This window comes from Perna viridis, chromosome 7, assembly GCF_037379345.1.
Source record: "Perna viridis isolate PV_CMFRI_1.1 ecotype Kerala chromosome 7, ASM3737934v1, whole genome shotgun sequence".
NCBI lineage: Eukaryota > Metazoa > Mollusca > Bivalvia > Mytilida > Mytilidae > Perna > Perna viridis.
Window position 1 is genome coordinate 43,038,186 of NC_142451.1, and position 20,158 is coordinate 43,058,343.

Here is a 20,158-nt window from a genome sequence, read left to right on the forward strand (position 1 = left end):
TTGTATTTGTACGGATAAAGATGATCTTTTATGTCGATCTGTACGAGGCAGTCAATTAAATGCAGACTTTAATTCCATATTTTTCTGAAAAATGAATCACGTGATAAAATCCCTGGCGTGAATTATTAATGAAAGCAATTTAATTAAACATTCATATTGATGACGATTATCTGGACAAATAAAACAGTTTATAAATTTGATTTCAAGGAACTAATATTGCTTTTTTCACCTTGATAAATTATTTTTGATAGCGCAATCATATCAACAAATATCACACTGTTTCGCCTAAGACAGAATAGGCAAGGTTATTACTTTTGACCTATTCGTATAATACCGAAGAAGAAACTTGAAGAGGTAGTAATTAATTACTTAGAGTTAAATACTTGGCACTCTTATGACAAGATCAATTGTCTGTCACAGAACCGTGATAATTCGCAGATAGCTTTCAATTTATGAGGGATTGATTAAATTTTGACAATATTAGATGTCACGGCTGGCGTAAGACTACCACCAGTCGAGTATTGAGTGCATTAAATTTCAAAACCGTTTGAACTTTTTTAGACGGATCCCCTCATATTTTGTTTAATGTGTCTACTTTAATTGAAAGTACAAGAAATCCAATTGACCTTAGTATTTTAAAACAATAGATATCGTAAAAGCTATTTTGTACTTCATTAAGAAGGTTTTGAGGCGTAGTTAATAGAACAAAAATAACCTAGCTATCACATTACCTATGATCACCCGGAGTGCTCCCTTGCTGAGGAACATTGAAAACTTATTCTTTTAAAAGTTAGATTGATACTTTAATACAATTAGAATAAGTTTCAGACGTGCTAAACAAGTTATAATTATGAACATGTACAATTGCCGCATAACTTTTTTCCTAAAGAAACAATCCACAAACTATAAGTGCATGTTCTTGAAATTGAAACAAACTGACAAGCGAATATTAAATGCGTAGAAAAATAAATTCCTTCAATACAGTTTACAACAATAAATTAAATATTAAAACCAGTAAACTATTTTCGGATTATTTAATGAAACCAATGTTTACATGTAACAAAGGGAGTAATCTGGGAAAAACCTAGATTCAGCTTAAACAACATTAATTATAGTCTCCAGGGTTATCAGAATTAGATTTGAGCAACGATAGAGCTATAGGAATAAAAAAAATTTATATACATATCTTTTTTTCAAAACAAATGATAAATATACACGCCGAAATAAATCATTTACAAAACAGTCATACGTAATGTCATAAAAGAGTACCTGACAATCGTCTGAATTGTTCCAATAGTTTTAATGGTAATTTTTAACACACGATGTTAAGGTTTGTCTTTATTTTCAATGCATTATTTACATGCTGTTTCTCCTTTGCCATACCCTGGTAGAACTCATCAATGCTGGATTTGGCTGCCTTTTCAATGATTTTGAGTATTTCTTATAAAGAATTCATTTTTGAATCTTAAGGAGGTAGACCTAGGGCAAGGGACATAACTCTTGAAATCAATGATATGTTTGTATCATATTCAATTTTACCAAAGCCTATCAAGCTTTCATACGAGAAAGAATGAAATCAGTCCAAGTTACTTTGATGCTTACACGAGATTGATGTAAAATGGTAAATGCAAACGTTCCAATGATTGTAAGGGTTATGTCCCTTACCCTAGGTCTACCTCCTTAAACTTCCCAAGTATGTTCTAAGCTGCTAATGAAAGGTAACTCCTTGAAAGACTTCTACCGCATGCAGAAATTTGCAATAATTATATGATACAGTAGGTATTTGTATTGATTTCAAATATTAGCTTATGTTCCAATGACTTGTATACGTGCCCACTCAAAGCTGCTTTATGATATGCCTTCTTCTGTTTTTATACTCATTTTGTTTTTTCGTTTGTTTGTTTTTACAGGTTTATATAGGTTTACCGCTTTTCGTCCACTCGTCTGTCCTAATACACTGTTGCTAGTTAATCGAAAATGCTATCTTTTTGTACAATGTTTATTTTCTCAGCTTCTCTTTTTAGTTTTCAGATGCTCCGGTAAATAAGCGTCCTTTTAATTATTAAATTAAAAAAATAATTTTCTTTTCTTAAATACCCGGTGATTAATCGCGATTCATAATAATGGAATTTCAGTTTCCCATGCCTATAGGCGCCACCATTATTGGTTGAGCTGTGACGACCCGAAGTCGGTTTGTAATGTGAACGTAAATCGGTGATTGATTACCATGTCCGAAGGAAGCGCAAACTGGGAACTATTCCCTATGATTTCAGTCTAAAATACACAGAAGAAAATATTGAAGCACTACATGTAAGCAAATATCAGAAAACATTGACAAACGATGGTACTTGCAGCTAGTAGACTAGTATTTGTGAGGAAATCGAAAGGCTTAATCTACTTCAGAAGCGTGTTCGTGTTGCCGGTCAACTGTTTGAATATTAATAAATAGTCCAGTCATAAGCTTGACAAGGTGGCATGTTTTAGTGATTAGAAAAACAGGATTGTAGAAATATTTACGGAATGTTCTTTGTTTACATATTAAAATGCAGTTCTTGTATCAGTACCAAACCGACTTATTGACGTCACGAGCTTATCGGGAGTTATCGGTAAAATTCAATAAAGTCTGTACATGACCAGACATGGAGAACAGACAAACACAACAAAGAACATAAAGTAACTAAAATTACGTACAAAGTAACAAAAGTAAATGAGCAACTCGGACTCCACTAAAAACTGGGAGCATGGACCAGGTGCACCGATAGGGTAAGCGTCCACTGCTTTTCTAGAAATTTGTGTATCATTGTGAAGTTATGTTTTCTATATTTACGTAATACGATGTGCCTCACGATGTAACGTGAATAAATTATACATGAAGGACAATGAAAGGACTCTGTTTATATACCACGTTGTGTTAATCAAAGCTATATTAATTATGTAATATAATATATTTAACTAGAGCTCTACCTAAGGATTCGGTAAAATGTGATTCATGGTTGGAAAGTTTACTGTAACATATTTTTATTTTTGATAAACAGAAAGTAACACGTGGCTTTTCATATACCCTTGTTCATTGGAGATTGAAAAAAAATCATACAGAATGTAGGTCAGTATAATTCGATATTAAGGAAGATTACTCTGAAATGACACTAAAATACAATATAAATTATAATACTTCATGTCAATTTGCTGAATTTTGATTAGTTCAATATGAGGGTAATATTCTGCTCTATCATATGTCTAAGAGGATGATAGTTTTTTTGTCTATTACCTTCTTGTGAAAAGCTGAATTGGTTCCGGTCAAAATTATGTACCAGTTCAATCGTTGTCAGTAATCAATATGCGCAACGTCCATATCAATAACTGATGTAACATCGATTAATAAACGAAATTCAGCAGACGTTAAATATTTTAGTTAAAATGCCGAATCTACTACGAGGCTGTACCCAAACATTTCTGATCGTATTGTCAGATTAAAAAAGTGATTGAGTTTGGAATGGAAACGAAAATTAAGTGTTCAACTGAGAATTTATGCCATAATTGAAAAATTTCCATGCACTGCATTATTGACCTTTTTTTTTTTTGTTTTTGTTTTATTTTGTTGTTAATTATACCTCGTAAAGGCTAACGGTAACAGTTTGATTAAATAACTGTTTAACATATAAAAAAACAAATAAAACAAACAAATAAACAAACGAAATCATCTTATTGATATTTCTGTTTGTTAGCATAGAAAAGGTCCGTTGCCGATATACTGAATTAAGGTCACAAAAAGGAGTGTGATCCACAGTTGACGTTTACAGTTTCCAATGAATGCAATCGAAAGAAAATAAAACAGTTTCATTAAGAAAATCAAGACTATAGACAATCATACAAAACTGATTGTAAGGGCTTACTTTGAAAAAGAAGGATAATGGAACATTCAGTATAATAAAATAAATACCATATCGCTTAGAGAGTGATAGAGACTTTGTTACCCCTTGAAAATACATTGTCACCCTCGGCTACGCCTCGGGGTAACAAACTGCTCTATCACCCTCTCAGCTATATGTTATTTATAAATTATTGGATTTTATTTAATGTATATTATCTCCTAAAAGTAGACAGATTGGAATGAATGATTATACATTTCATCATATAGACCTATAAAGTAACTTAATACCAAAAATAAGAATATGTAGCCGCTTTTTTTAGGTGCATCACATTTTACAGAATTTGCATGATTCTAACAAAGACTGCTGCTTAATTATCCTTGTTTTCTTATTGTTCTGTGTTTTTGCTAAATCGTTATGTATACGACTTCCAATTAAAATTTTATAGCTACTGTAACAATAAATCATAATGAGTATGGCACGAACTCCTTTTAGATGGAGTTGGAGATTTAAAATAATTTGTGAACACGATTAAAGATAAAACATATCTAGAATAACTTGGAAAATTGTTTTTGAAAAAAATACAGCCTGCGTAATAATATGGTTGAATTCAAAGAAACCTTGGTGATTATTGGGCAATCTATAGATATACGCATTTCAATAATGATAGGTCAAAAAGGCACCAAAACAGTAAATGAAGTAAAATTGACGGCCACAGTTAGAAATGGGTGACAAGACCACTCGGTCAGTTAGGCTTTATTAAAATTATTGCTTTTGCTAGCCAGGTGATTCCTCATCGTAGGTTTAATCTAGGATTGTAGATTACACGATGTATGGTAGTACAGGTTAGCTCTTCTGAGCATCAAATTAACAATATGTAAATATATCATTTGGAACTCTTTGAAAATTATAATTAAAAAGTAAGACTTAAAACACGTTCGAAAACAAAGCTCATAGATTACGTGCTTTTGAGAAGAGTGAACATCGGGTACATATTTCATGACAATGTTCCTCTTTATAGCGTCTACTTTGACATACCTTCGAAGTATAACTATATGATCCATAGACCTAGTACAAAATTGCATGCTTTGTTGTGAAAACTTTGATTTTTTTGGCATTGACAAATCCTCTACAGAATCGTAAAGAAAAAATGTCAGAATTAATTTTGACAAAACGTATTTAAAATATATCTTGCAAACTTATCAATTTTTTTAAGTCGCCATCATCCCGATACTATCTAAACGTCGAGTCAAACAACGGTCTCTTTAATTATCCGAACGTCTAATTCCGGGGTCTATTAACAGGCAACACCTTGATAAACGGACAAAAGATTTAGTAATTACGAAAATTAGAAAAATGAACAGGAAATTATAACCATTTTGAATATAATGAAAGTAATAAATACACTGTTAAGTCTGACGCAAAAGAACAAATGAAAGCGATTTTGTTAAATGTCTTTATTCAAGTTCAATTGGTCTTGTATCCTACCAAAAAAGTAATATATTGTCTACAAAAAGAAAGCAAAAAAAAGATCGTGAGTAAGCTTTCTGAAATCTTAAGGACTCCTTATTGAACAATTAGGGTAATTAGTAAGTAGTTATATCTAAAATGTTCATTAAGCATTTTACTTTCTTGTTTAATATTTGCCAAAGACAAAAGTTAAATGATTTAAGAAACGGATTCCTATTTAGTTAGTAAGGCCTGTTTTGTTTTTAAAACACTTCTTATGAAGATTATTAGAATCATTTTGCATTCCAAAGTTGTAAGTAATGAGCTGATCTCCCTGTAAGAAATAATTGCGTTAACTTTTATTTATAAAAATCCACAGTAAATTATAACAAAGACACGTGATCATTTCATCTTTCACAAAGTATTAGAAAATTTTTGATAATTTTACATTATTATATTTTTTAATAATGAGGCTCAGGGGAAAATACACATAGGTCCTTTATTTGTCTGGTAATTGTGGTCAAATCGTATCAATTTTTTTCAAAAGGAAGTGATTATACATATCTGAGAACTTAATTCCCGCCGTGGTATCTGGAGCAGCATCGTCTACACTAAGTCCACAATCTTAAACCACTTGGCCACTAGATGAATATAGTCAAGCGCCATCGACCTTCATATATTTTGCATAATCATTTTTGGTGAGTCAAAATCTAGGACTTTTTTCATTGAAATGGTCACATGTATATTAAATGCAGCTATGAAATTTGTTATATGCATCTTAAGGAGGTAGACCTAGGGTAAGGGACATAACTCTTGAAATCAGTGCTATGCTTGTATCATAATCAATTTCACCAAAGCCTCTCAAGCTTTTGTTTGAAGGAGAATAAAATTAATCCAAGTTAATTAGATGCTTGCATAAGATGAATGTAAACGTTACAATGATTTTTAAGAGTTCTGTCCCTTACCCTAGGTCTACTTCCTTAATAAGCTATTCAACGCAAAAGCACACGTTATCTTTTGGGTAAGTATTTTTTAACTTTTATATTTCTAAAACAACAAAAGCGTAAACTACCTATTCTATATGCTGTCAAAGATCAGATTTGAAGTATGAAATTCGCATATTCCTTTTCATAAATGTAATGTGCAATTACTGCAAAATATCTATGTTAGCATTAAAATATAGTAATACTTATCATGTGCTCAATATTTAGGCTACAGAACGTGTTGATTTCTAATTAAAAAATCGCCCTGCTAAAACTGTCGGTTTATTTTGAAATTTTATGCTTACTTCTATGTTGTTTGTAAATTTGTTTGATATTTGTACTGAATTTAGAAGCTTTTTAACAAAGTTTCAGGGATTTGTTACAGTGAATTTTTGGTAATAAATAACCCGAATAATCCAGTCATTATATTACATTCCCTACGATCAGTGAAACGGATACGGAGAGGGATTTGATTATTCGAGTTAGATAATAAAATGATAAGTTATTTCCGTTTGACTTCAGCGGAACCTTTACAAACATTGTCATATTGTACCGCAATGTGTGGGTTTCTAAGCGAGGGAATTAGATAAATATTGAATAGGGTACAGAAACGTGAATTGATGTACTCCCGCTCAATACATATAAACATCATAGCTGCTGAGGTGATCATGAAAAAATTCCATCCCATCGAAACAAACCGGAAATGTGCCATTCAATGCGCAACACTAAATATTTGTTTCTAAGCCGTTTTATTTTTTCGTTTCGTTGATTTTTTGTTCTTGTCTTCCAAATTTTGTTTCTTTTTGTGTATGCTCGTTTCTTAGTTAAGTTATTTACATGTAAGCTCTACTTCTATGCAAAAACGCATGCCAATTCCGTTTTAGCAAGGGGAGGTAACGATTATATGCATGACGTATCTGTATACAAACGTAAAGGAAAGAATTCGATAACAGAAATTATTTTAGTTATAATCATTAATTCTTTTAAGTGTAAGTTTTAATAAGAATCAGGTAAAATGGGGGAAATCAGAAATATGCATGTCAAAAATCCATGCACTGATCTGTCTGTATAATTTCTATTAAGGATGCTTTCTCAGTGCGAGAAGACCATTATTTGATCTCTACATCACTGGATTTGCTCAGAAATTTATCAAAAGAATTTTAACAAAAATGATATTTTTGACAGATTTATCTGCCCTTGAAAGGTTCATTTTCAATGCAATTATAACGCAAGTTACCAAAGTTGTATTAATTTATTGAAAATCTGTTTTTTTTTTTTCTTGTTTCTGATGGTGCATGTAGTCAAACTGAACTTTCAAAAGTGATGGGTTTTTTTTCATACCATGTTTCACCACTGCCTGGTTCTTAAGGAGACTGACACTTGATACAGAAAACCCATTTATCAACTGTCAGGGGACTAAGAAACTGCGGTGATGATTTTTTCCAAAACTTAACTTTATATTTTGATGAGCGTTTAGTGTGCTGAATCTTTGACGTAAGCCACACATTTTTATGTCGCAATAGATCAAGTTAAGACATTATCGTCAATGTAAAGCACTGACGGTCTTTGAAAAGGTTTGACAGGACAAAATAGTCGTAGGTTCTTCAATAAGACAAATATGGATTAATCAAATTGATTACAGATAGTCTTATAAAATACATGATTCGCAAAATGTACATTATATGTTGTTGGCCAGAGAATTGATATTTCTGACAACAACTTTTTGACCCATGACTTAAAAATTTAGTCAAAACTGGCAAAAAACATCGAATTTTATAACTCTTAGAATTGAAACCTAGAACTGTTGAAGTGTTTTAATTATCAGAAATTAAAACAAAGGAAAACAAACTCCAAAACGCTAAACAACCAGTAAAGAATGCTGAGATAGAAATAAAACATTATTATTGTAGACGACAGAAAAAGAGTAAAGCCACGTTTTGAAAAATGTACAATCTCTAAACTTATTAGAATCAAATATATAGTGAGTACAGTGAGTTAAGACAGTAATACTAACAAGATGTAATTTACTGAAAATTAAACTCAAAGAAAATTGAAATTAAGTGAGCAACTCATGCTACAAACAAAGACTTTGAACAAGACGTTGCAGTGTAGAAACCTCTTCAAAATTGAATTGAACAAAGTGTTGTGAGAAAGAAAACTATTTTTTATATGCCACTGACTAATATTTTATAAATTGCATTTATGTGACCAAAAAGTAAAGCGAGATCATTTCAAAACTCAAGATACTAATCACAATTATATATACATACTGAAAATTTCGGTATGCTGTACACGTGTTTTAGGGATTAAACTCTCAACTGCATCTTAAATTGCAACCTAACACTTGGGAAGTTCAAAACTTCAAAAACACATTGTATACATACAAGAAGTACTAACTTAACATATCGAAATAGAAACTAAAATAAAGCACCGATACAAATTTTATCAGAGTATTACAAAAGAGCTACAGTGTTGTAGCTCTATGTTTAATACACGGCATTAGCGTATAAGGTGCATATGCAACGATCAACTACTGTGACGATAGTAGAACGTTTGTGTACATCTCCGACTCCTAGACACTAGACACATTGCATTCGTCATGCAAAGATACATTCCTCTGTATATGCAGACATGCCATATGCCACTCGGTACTTGTTTCAAGACTTCCAAGGCATACAGACGACAGTAACCTTTCAATTAACTTGGTCCCTGTTTCTTCAGTATAGTATATATAGGTGAACATTTAATAACAGTTTACAACTTGTTTTCTTTCAATTTCTGTAAGATGCATTTTGTTAATTTCGGTCTCTGTATGTTTTATTTCGTTTGTTTCGAACTGTACGTTTTAAATGTACCCCCTTTGTCGATTTTGTTCTATATATATGAATACAAAATATTTCTACATTGTTTGACAGTGTCATATTGATCTTTTAAAATACTAATTTATGGTGATTTGAAACTGCTGCATCCAATACCGTAAAAGATTTATTGTTCGTTGGGTAGCTATTTCCGTGGTTTTCCTGGGTCGACCAAATACCATGCGATTCGAACGAAATGCGAAATTTGTTTTTTTGAAGAAAATGATGCTCCAATCTAGTCCATGCATTCAAAAATGCGACGGCGGAGTATCTAAGGGCAGGTCCGGTGTACGCCCTTTTCCCTTAAATTGTGGATTTTTGTTTTATTTGCATGCAATCGTGAAATCACAAATTCTACGCTCCAAAAAAAATTTCTATTGACGCTCAAACTTGTTATTCCGCTGCTACACGAAACAATGATGCCTTGTAATACTACGAAAATTTATACCTAATAATGGATATACTTTCATAGTACATGTTGCACATTGCTAATAAGATTTTAGGCTATTCCTATGATATACGAAGCTCAATGTCATATTAAAAGACAAAATAGCGCATCTGCACTTGCGCAATCGTCCACCTCCGCGTCAACAAATTCCGTCACTTCCGTCAGAATATTTTTTTAGCCGTTCATAGTTCTGGTCTTACAGTCTATATATATGGGACGTCCATACAATTGGATTTGATTGTAAACAAACTTTCTGGTTAGTCAGATTTCTTAAGGTACGAGTTACGTAAATGAACGCCCCTAGCGGATTACGGGAAAAACGTTGTTGTAATTGCCGTTACTATGCGAGTTATTTGCCATTGACCACATACTAAAACATGTTCAATGGCAATCGAAATTCCCGTAAATATTTCGTTCGTAAATTGTATTATACCGAATAACATAACCTTCGCGGAAAAGAAAGACCAGAAGATGTTCACGAGAAAGAAAAAATGAATGCACACGAAAGTAATAACGACAATTTGGAATGGAGACAGGCCATGATAGAAGAGTAGTAGACATCTGACAGATATGCTGAAAGGGTGTAAAAACCGTATATAATTCTCCTCTGCTCTTGCATAATTGCAAATCTGAGCGAAGATATGGTCTTAGGAGTACTCTTTATGAAAAAAAAGATAAATTTGGAAATTTCCTCCAATTAAAAATAAATGACCAGTCATGTTTCGACGAATAAAATATATATGAAAATAAGTTAGACGAACGATAATTTAAAATCATTCATATGGGAAGAGTGCGTTACATTGTTGTGAACATACAACAAATGCGCAAAAAAAACCCCCCAAAAAACAAACAAACAAACAAACAAAGAAAAAAAGAAATAGGTATAAGAATTGAAAGCTGCGCTGATATATTTTGCCAAAGAGCCATACAAAAGGAAATATCCCTGAATACGTACGGTTTAAAAAATGTCGTAGGATTAAACAGCTATTTTCGGTCGTTCAAGCATATGTGAACGGATCTCTCCACTCCCAAACATTACATGGGCGGCTAAAGGCCGTTCATTGAGTTTTGGAGCTCCGAGAATAGGAGACAGAAAACCACACGATATATGAGACCAGGGCGGATTCACAGATATTGAAAAGTGGGGTTCCAGAGGGGTGACATGATAATATTTGCCGATCACTCTTGACAAAATACTGCGTGAATTTTTTTATCCGACTTTGGTCCACCACTGGTAAAAGAAATCAAACCAAAATAATGTGGCAATCGAAAAAAGGTAGGGGTGGTCCAGGTAAAAAAACACAAGATATCAATTTGGCATCCCTACAAACTATCAAATAAATCAAAGTACTCTTGTACTGAATCAATTTACATCGATTGTTTAAATTAATCGTCAAATTGCAAAAATAAGGTTAAGATAGAAGGAAAGAATTGGGCTCGTTTTCAAACGTATCTAAATATAAACTCATTTATTTAAATTCACCATTCTGATTACAAATGACGATCAATTTGTCTTTAAAGTAGCACAATAAAATTCAATTGGCACCGTAGTAGTGCGCCAGTTTGTCTGATATTCAGGTTCGTTGTCAGTTTACATGGAACATCTAGATGAATGAACACAAAACTCACTGACATCTTGCATAGTTGAACTACAAACTACTAGTTTGTCTTTTTTTAGTTTTTTAAGTCAAAATTCAATTTAGTATCTCAATTCTAAGGCACCTATTGTGTAATACTTCAGAAGATTTCCCAGCTTTCCTATCACTGTCAGCTGGTGTCTCCTTCAGTCAGAATACAATGACTTCATTAAATATCACGCCTACCAAATATCACATAGGTTCATTGAGCTTTTTTTTTAATCATATATCCATATTTTTTTTATTTCGAAGACATCTTTAAATTTTTCGATACAAATACGTGTTATAAAATAGTTGAATATACAGAAAATGCATTCGTAAAATATGGCTATCTGAAATAAATTGATTAGACAGTGCTACATGTATTTGTAAATCGCCTTCTTCTTGCAAAACTTTGTCTCTGCCTTTTCGGTATTTTAATGCCCTTTTCCAACATCTTTGAATTCATTTGAAACTGAAGAAAAAACTGTGTCCAGGGCCTTCCGTTCACCAATTTTGCTACATGTACTATACATGAAACAAGTGTCGTAGTAAGCCTAGCGTTTCATTTACAACCGTATAACATGTAAAGATATGTGACGTCGCCGAAATAAATTTTGACGTTACCGAAAAAAAAAAACGAAAAAATGTAAGTATTCCCACTTTTGGAGAGCATGTTAACGAGTCCCGTTGTCAAGTGATTTTTATACATCTTTTGATAGCTATTAAAGATGGTAATTATATACTATTTTTTAAAGAAAATTCTAGGCACCGTTATTTCACAATACTAAGAAATAATTTAATATCTTCCGTTTTTTAACAATTTCCCTACATATCCTATGTATTTTCATCATTGTTCTATTATATTTCAAATCTATGTACTTAGAAAACGAAATCCGATATGATGTCATTTTTTTCTGATATATGTTTGCATTCGAGTCGATCTTTCCATATGCAAAATTTCAGGACGCGATATTTACGTATCTCCTACCTTAATGCATGCCAGGTTATTTTGTAAGTCAACTGGTTCGGTACAGCGACGCCATTAAAGTCGATTGGTCCGCAATGCGCGATTGAAAGAATCCTTGCAATTTTTGTTATGATTACGAAATTATTCTTTATATTGGGATTTGAATCTGTATGAAATTATACTATAATATATAATGTTTCTAATTTTTGTTCATATACGAAATAACCTGATGTGGGTTAGTTAACAGTTACGAAGGAAGACCTAGGGTAAGGGACCCGCCTCATACAAATCATCGGAACGTTTATATTCAGCATTTTATACATCGATTTCATGTAAGCATCAAAGTAACTTGGACTGTTTTCATTCTGTTTCAAATGAAAGCTTGATAGGCTTTGGTGAAATTGAATACAATACAAACACTGATTTCAAGAGTTATTTCCCTTACCGTATGTCTACCTCCTTTAGAAATATTTGTTAAAGATTTAAACCGATTGTGATACATGTGTATCTCTTCTAAAATTCATGTATGAACAAAGCAAATCAGCTTTTTCTAAAGATAGTCCCATCACTTGGCCATATTATCTATTTCATATCATAGTTATACGAATTTCGTTACGGCCATAAGGGAAATAATGTGATATGCAAGTAAAGTTTCAGGACAACTTTTTAGTTCGAGTTATTTACATTCCAAACAAACAGGCAAACAAAAACATTTTGTGCAATAATTATACGAAGTTCAATTTAAAGTGAAAGCTTCATTTGTCATGGGCTTTTGTTTTTTAATCTTTCAAAATACTTTGTCACGACATATGAAAGTCCTTTTAATCATTTTTGACCAATTAAAATTCTAAAGACAATATTTAAAATTCTATTTTTTCAAAGTTATTTAGAAAGTCAATGAAAGTTTTAATTGAACAATTAACATTATGATGAAGGGTTCTTGCCATCGAATGTGGTAATTGTAGAGCTCGTAAAGCCCCCTGGCGTCTACCGTTGTTAAATACTGCAATTAACCACTTTATTACAAATTCTGACAAGGTTAGTCGCGTTATCAACACCTCCAAAATCAGCGCCTGTCAATCGTTTTAATTTCACGAGAAAAAAAAATCAGTTTCTTACGAAAATAAGTTGTGAGTGACTTTATCTGCAAATTAGAATATTAACTTCTGCGTTGACAAGATGTTTTGAAAACCTTATAGAAATTGGTATTTAATTAATCACCCTATCGATCCCGATTATGAATCAATCGTACTGGTGAACCTGATAGCCTCAGATAGTGATGGAACCATTTAGATTTATTCTCGCTGATAATCTATCAACCTTTTATACAATAGCAATTTCTAAAGAGTCGTGAATTTTTAATTGGGCAGCAAATGTCATTTAACATTATTTTAAACATTTTCATTCTAGCAACTTAAATCTAAATTGATAAAGCCCGTGTGTCGCATAATGTAAAGTTAACGTTTGTTTATGATTGACAATAAAAGGAAATTGAAATATCGCATGCATGGTAAGACCTCTTCAATAAATGCTACAGAACTCTGACAACACCACCTGAAAATTTTATGATTTTTCAGCTTCAACAGTAGCAGATATGACAAATAATTTAAAGGCTTAACTCAGGCATTAAACGATTTATCGTTAAACGGTTCCACCCGTTTCCAGCTAATAGACTTTTTATGAATACAGATAATGGAAATGTATTTCCCAAATCCCTCCTATGACTTAACTAACCCGTAACTAAATCCCTTGCGATCTAGCAATAATATTGGTTTGATGATAAATTAATGAACTTATTTCAAGGCTCATGGACCACTCTTTAAAATATCGTCTTTTCTCTATTCTTGTTGTATGAAAGCAAACAATGTAATATTTATGCAACAATATTGTTCATATGTGCATAAAGTGCCAGGGAAAACCATTTTTATATCAATTAGTTAATTTCGATTGAAGTATTTTTTTTATTTTATAGTCTCGAAGGTCGTTCTTATTTATATTATATATCACCATATACAAAAACGAGAAAATTATTTATGCAACAGGAACACGACATGAACAATTTGGTTCATTTAACTACGCAACTTTTTCTGTGCATCAAAAATGAGGTCCATTTAATTATTCAAAAAAAAAAAAAAAAAATGAAAATCAAACGACAAACGTGAAACATATCATCATGTAAGGTGAACAAATTACGAACAATGAGTCATCATTTTACATGTATTCGACACGACTTTATTGAATTTACAATTTACATCCAGATAGACCAACTCGATAGACAGCATACGCAGTATTCCTAGATATTGTATATATGCATGGAGCAAAATCTGTTTTAAGGATGTTATTATCTTGTTGCCTTATAACCCCAGCACAATTTTTAAAAATCATTGTATGAACCAAGAATATACCTGATATAAGTGTACATGGAACTCTCGGTTTATTATGCAGGTATAGTGAAACCTGTTAAACCGAATCCTAAACATCCGAAACACTATTTAAACCAGACACGAAACCGAACCAATCTAAAGGCCCAAAAGGGTTCTGTTTAAACAGGTTTCATTGTAGAACTTTAATAAATCGAATACCTGTCTAAACCGAACCAATATAAAGCCCGAAGAGAGGTTCGAATTAGGCAGGTTTCTTGGTATATTGAAAATATTAGTTTCACTAGATAATTTCCTTCATGAAAAGACTGAAAAATCGTGTAGATGTAATGTATGAAATGCTCATCATGTAAATATCTCATTAAATTTATTCAATAATTACATTAACGATTTGTGTCATTATCTTCTTTAGAATGCTTAGAAAAAAAACATAACTTTGATAGCTAAATTGCGAATACGTTGGCGGGCAAACTTCTATTATTTTCCATAATAGAAAACATTATCATAAATGCTGTAAGAATATGCCATAAACCAAAAACTAGCCAAAAACTGGGAGCAGGGACCAGGTGCACCGGAAGGGTAATCGTCCTCAGCTTTTCTGGAAACATCCGCCGAGTTGCTCATAAAAAGTTAAGTCCAGGGTAGACGAAAGAGGAAAGGAAAACTATGACATGTTGAACAAATTAGTTTTTATTTAGTTTCATAGTGCAGATTGATACACTGTGACGATCCACGAGTTCATGATGACAACCATAAAACTTCTGTAGTAATTACTTCAATCTTGTAGCAACATAACCCTGTTCTAGAAGCCTTATTGTAATAAGTCTAACGCGATGCAAATAGTCTGCTTAGTTACGGAAAGCTCTGGCATAACGTATAAGCTGTAATATGAACACTCCATACGCAGGTGCTGAAGGAATGTGGCCACAGATGAAAGGAAAGATAACAATATGGAATGAAAAGTCATATCGCGTTTGTCGTATAGTTTGGTCAATATTTTTTCTTTACCATGGATCTCCAATTGTAGGTCAAGGTATGGGGCTGACTTCACTGTGTCTGTAGTATCCTTTATCTCAAGTTCTGTGGGGGTAGAGACGATGTATAAAATCCCCGAAACTAGAATTGTTCAGCGATAACACTTTATCTATATAATGGAAACTGAGATTAAATGTCTACCTAAATGACGTTCTTTATTTTGGATCAGATCAGCTATAAAGTCAGCCTTATAATAATGAAGGTATATGTCAGAAAGTAGAGGAGCAGCATTTATTCTCGTTGAAATGCCAACCGTAACAACGATGCATAGTGCTTTTGAGTCGGGATTTTAACGGAGCTTGGGAAATAGAAGTATAAAGAGTTGAAAAATCGTAGGTGTCAATGCTATAGTATTCTGATATTAATCTTGAATTAAGGGTTTCTAGAAGATCTTTTTGAATTTTTCAGAATCTACATTGAATTAATACCACTACAGAAGCAAGAAGTGTCGTATCTGTAGACCCTCTTTGACAACGGTGAATATGGAAGTTACAAGTTTTGACTAATTATTTCTGATACACCTCAATAAAAGATAGACCATTATTCCCGGTTATCTATTAACGATTAGACTGACTCCGCAACATACCATTTACCATACACGACAAATGGAGTAGTTTACACCATCTTACTACTGTATAATACCACTAGGAGTAAGTATCCAATCTCCTCCGCAGACCTATAACCTCTCCCAGATTCACTTTGTATAACTCCGCTAACTTATATGCTCTGCTATACAGGATGTGAAAAAGTTCACAGGGCATGTCCACTACTCAGTACAAATATGCAAAGCTGTTTCCCCGTGTATTGTTCTGATTTGGATAAAGAGTGGTGCCAGAGGCGTAAAACTTTAAAATAGCGAATAAACCCTCTGTGCAGGAGATTGGTAAGTATCAGGCGCATCGATTGGTCAAACGGTCTTGAAAACTTTCAGTAAGAGCCTGTTACATCGATCCACAGACCAATGCGATACAAAAGCTTCAACAAAGAAGAACATTGTCTCCCCGTATGTTTATATTGTGACCATGAAGGCTTTCAAGAGGATTATTAGTAGTAACATCAACAAAAAAATTGTGAACAGTTGTTCAACTAATGACACTTGTCGAAAGTTCAAAACATTATATTTTCAAATTGATAACAGAAACAAATGCAATTTTTCATACCAGAGACTATTTGTAGCAAGTTCAAAAAATTAACATTTAACATAACAGACAATGGTTTTAACATGTTATGTAAGGACATTTTTGTAGTAAATTCGTCTCAGAAAAAGTTTATTGTAAATTAATCTCAGAAAAATAGTAAACAATGAAGTGTCAGAAACTCTTACTTTTCCTTCAAAGCAACAACAACTGATCGATCAAAGTGGCCCAAAATATCAAAAATATTTTAAACGAAAATGCGTGTCCTATTAGTGTCACAAAGTGAATCCTAGATAGGAAAATGAAGGGAAAAAAAGAAAGAGAACAGAAAACTTCAAGAGAGAGATAGAGAGAGATGAAGAGTCGTAATCACAAGCTTATAATTATAATTAAAAGCTTAAATGGACTTAATCTGCTGTCTTTTGTGAATGACTTTTCAAGATAGGGTCCAATTGGGTTGATAAATAAAATATGAGGCCTTAGTCTCCCAGTTATGAAAATGAATAATAAATACAAAATTTACTTCTGACTTGTAAAACGTATAATGGCATCAGTTCGCGAAATCAAAACATATGGTTCGAGCTATTAACTTCCGAGAAAATGTAGAAAGCTAAACTTTTGCCATTGTAACCATGCAAGAAATAACAAATATAACTGGCATTAGATGCAATAAATTATGAAATTTTAATTATCATCATGAACACATCATGATTTTCATCCCTTTTAATCTGTATCCTTATTAAAAGGCGACTTTGAATTTAGAATTATTTTTTGTCCGCATGGCTTAAGCTATTAGTAAAGAACGCGACATATTGACTTTGCACACCTCAGCGGTGACATTTTTGCAATTCATACGAGGCGTAAAATCAAATTTGTGAATAATTACAAAAGCAATTACATTATTAGAAAAGTTAATAGCGCCAAAACACGTCAATCAACTCGTACCCGGACATGCACACCTGGATATAGACCACGCCCCCACATGTGATTGGACACCGGGTAGATTATAATAAAGAGGTAATATTTCTATTATTTCTGAAACTCCTTTAAAAGCACACTCACCTCAATATATCACTTTATTATTCTGTCATATCAATCATTTAGACCTGTCTTTGAAATTTACAACGTGTTTCTGGTCGAACTTTTGAAGGAACATAACTCAGCTTTCAGAGTTATATCAAAGAGAGAATATTTCAGAAGTGAAATAATAAATAATATGAGATATATGTCTGATATGGAACATTTTTCTGATTCTGAAGATCATGTTGACATTGATGGCACAAGTGATGACGAATATAGTGACTCAGAAAAACTGTCGAGCCAAGCTCGATCTCCGGCGTGCACCGATTGTGGAGTAATTAAATCGACAAAACACACAGGAAAACCATCATTTCTAATAACAGACATTTTATCAGACAGAAAGTCACAAAACAAAGATGATTCCTGTTGTGATAAAAGTTCATCAAACGACTACAGTGATACAGAAGAAACGGACGAATTTAAGCCACAGAGATATGGTAATTTTTATATTCAATTTGTTAATCTTGGTAAATCACTAAAACGACATTCATTTCATTGAATTCCACTCATTTTCAACGATTGAGTAGTTTAATTTTTTTTCACTAGCCAACAAACTACGAATCGGAAATGTTTTAAAGATTTTTTTTCTAGCTTTGTTTTGTAATTTTACACAACATTTCGGCCTTCAGATATAAAGAAAACAAAAAATAGAAAGAAAAACCACAAACACCACTGCAAAGATACCATTTTTACAAAAAAGGGAAATACAGCAAGTTAGGTTTTTTTTTAGATATTAAATTAGTAGAATAATAAATTATATTAGTATAATAGAAATAAAGAAAGACAAAATTGGAAGACTGTTAAGTTATAAAAAAATAAATATTATTCTACCTTTTTTTCCAGACCGGTTCTCAGAGCACCATTACAGCAATAAAGCCAAGAAACCAAGGAAAGCCCGAACAGCATTTACAGACCATCAACTCAACAGTCTAGAGAAACAATTTGAACGACAAAAATACCTTAGTGTGCAAGACAGAATGGAACTAGCTGCTAAACTGAACCTAACAGACACACAAGTCAAGACGTGGTACCAAAATAGAAGGTGAGATACTTTGAATTATTCTTGAATGCGTTGCTGCCTTATTTTATGTTTTGCGAAAAATCACTGTTTTGCTCGACAGTGAAGTCCAACCATTTGTTGTCGATATGCAATTCACATTTGGTCCTGAGGAAAGTTAGGTGCAATGTGTTATTTATATATGTGATGTCTTCAGAACAAAGTTAAATCAAGTTCTTTATATTTAAAGCCATCTTTTCACACTTCAAAATGTATTATACATGTACTTGATACAATGTAAAAAAATTTCTTTCATAAAACTTATTACAAATGTATTACTGTATATATTCAAATCCAACATAAAAGATTATCACTGTCTTTGAATTGATCTTTTTTCATGTCTGTTTTTTTACCATTCTACAGAACCAAATGGAAGAGACAAACAGCCGTAGGGTTAGAGCTGTTGGCAGAAGCAGGTAATTACGCAAATGTGCAACGAATGATGATGAACCCATATTGGCCATCGTACTCTGAAGCTCATCCTGGACTTTACCCAAACGTTAACAGCTTATATCTCAGACAATCAACGCCACTGACCACGCGTGTTTTGCCGCATATGTTTATGTAATAACCGCATACGTTTATAACAAAAATGGCGGCTTACTGATACTGCAACAGTATTATGCATTCCTAAGACTCCATGCATTTCATGTATTTTACTTACGTATATGGGTTTGTGCAATATCTTACTCATGCTATGCATTTACCATAGTAGACATAGAGGGCAATGTTTCTCATATTTCATTGACAAAGTGCTCATGACATTTTATAGTGTAAAATGTGATAGTCATTTAGGGATTTTGTATATATTATATTGTTATGTGATGGTTTTTTATATAGAAATATTTTATATAATATTAAAAGATAAATACGGAGCTTGCTTTTTTATGTGAGATTGTGTAGCTCTGCATATATCCAAACTGATTATGAAAACAAAATTCATAGGTTACATGAGTACTAATGTACAACGAAAATGAAATTTAAGTACAAGTATTTTAAGAATCATATGAATGTGGAAAATGTGAAAAAAGAAGCCCATAATCCACTGTTAAACTAAAAAAATCTGATCTCTCTCCAATGATCGCTATTAAATCTTTCCGTCATTGGATGTTTGGAAATATTTCATTGAATATAAGAAAATTAAAGTTTATGACAGAGTTTTTCGCCTTTGCAATGTTCAATTTTCATTTTCAAAGTCATAACTCGTTTAATCGTACTTAAATGGGTATGATCTTTCTTTTTTAATCAAAATGGTAAAATTATTAAATCTACACCG

The 20,158-nt window shown here is 32.6% G+C and overlaps 1 protein-coding gene across 1 annotated transcript; it reads left to right on the forward strand.

The window, feature by feature from the left end:
* The first annotated feature begins 17,803 nt into the window (after nt 1-17,803).
* LOC148612803 (barH-like 1 homeobox protein) lies at nt 17,804-19,757 on the forward strand. Its single transcript, XM_088594545.1, has 3 exons — nt 17,804-18,262; nt 18,669-18,867; nt 19,246-19,757. Exons 1-3 carry the CDS (start codon nt 17,962-17,964, stop codon nt 19,448-19,450), a joined length of 705 nt encoding a protein of 234 aa, XP_088450671.1. The 5' UTR covers nt 17,804-17,961; the 3' UTR covers nt 19,451-19,757.
* Nucleotides 19,758-20,158: the final 401 nt, after the last annotated feature.

Excerpts from the sequence above, each read along its gene's own strand:
- LOC148612803 (XM_088594545.1), top strand. The coding sequence starts at position 17,962 with ATGAGATATATGTCTGATATGGAACATTTTTCTGATTCTGAAGATCAT. Across the intron at positions 18,263-18,668 it reads ATTTAAGCCACAGAGATATG|ACCGGTTCTCAGAGCACCAT; the intron begins GTAATTTTTATA and ends CTTTTTTTCCAG. Across the intron at positions 18,868-19,245 it reads ACGTGGTACCAAAATAGAAG|AACCAAATGGAAGAGACAAA; the intron begins GTGAGATACTTT and ends ACCATTCTACAG.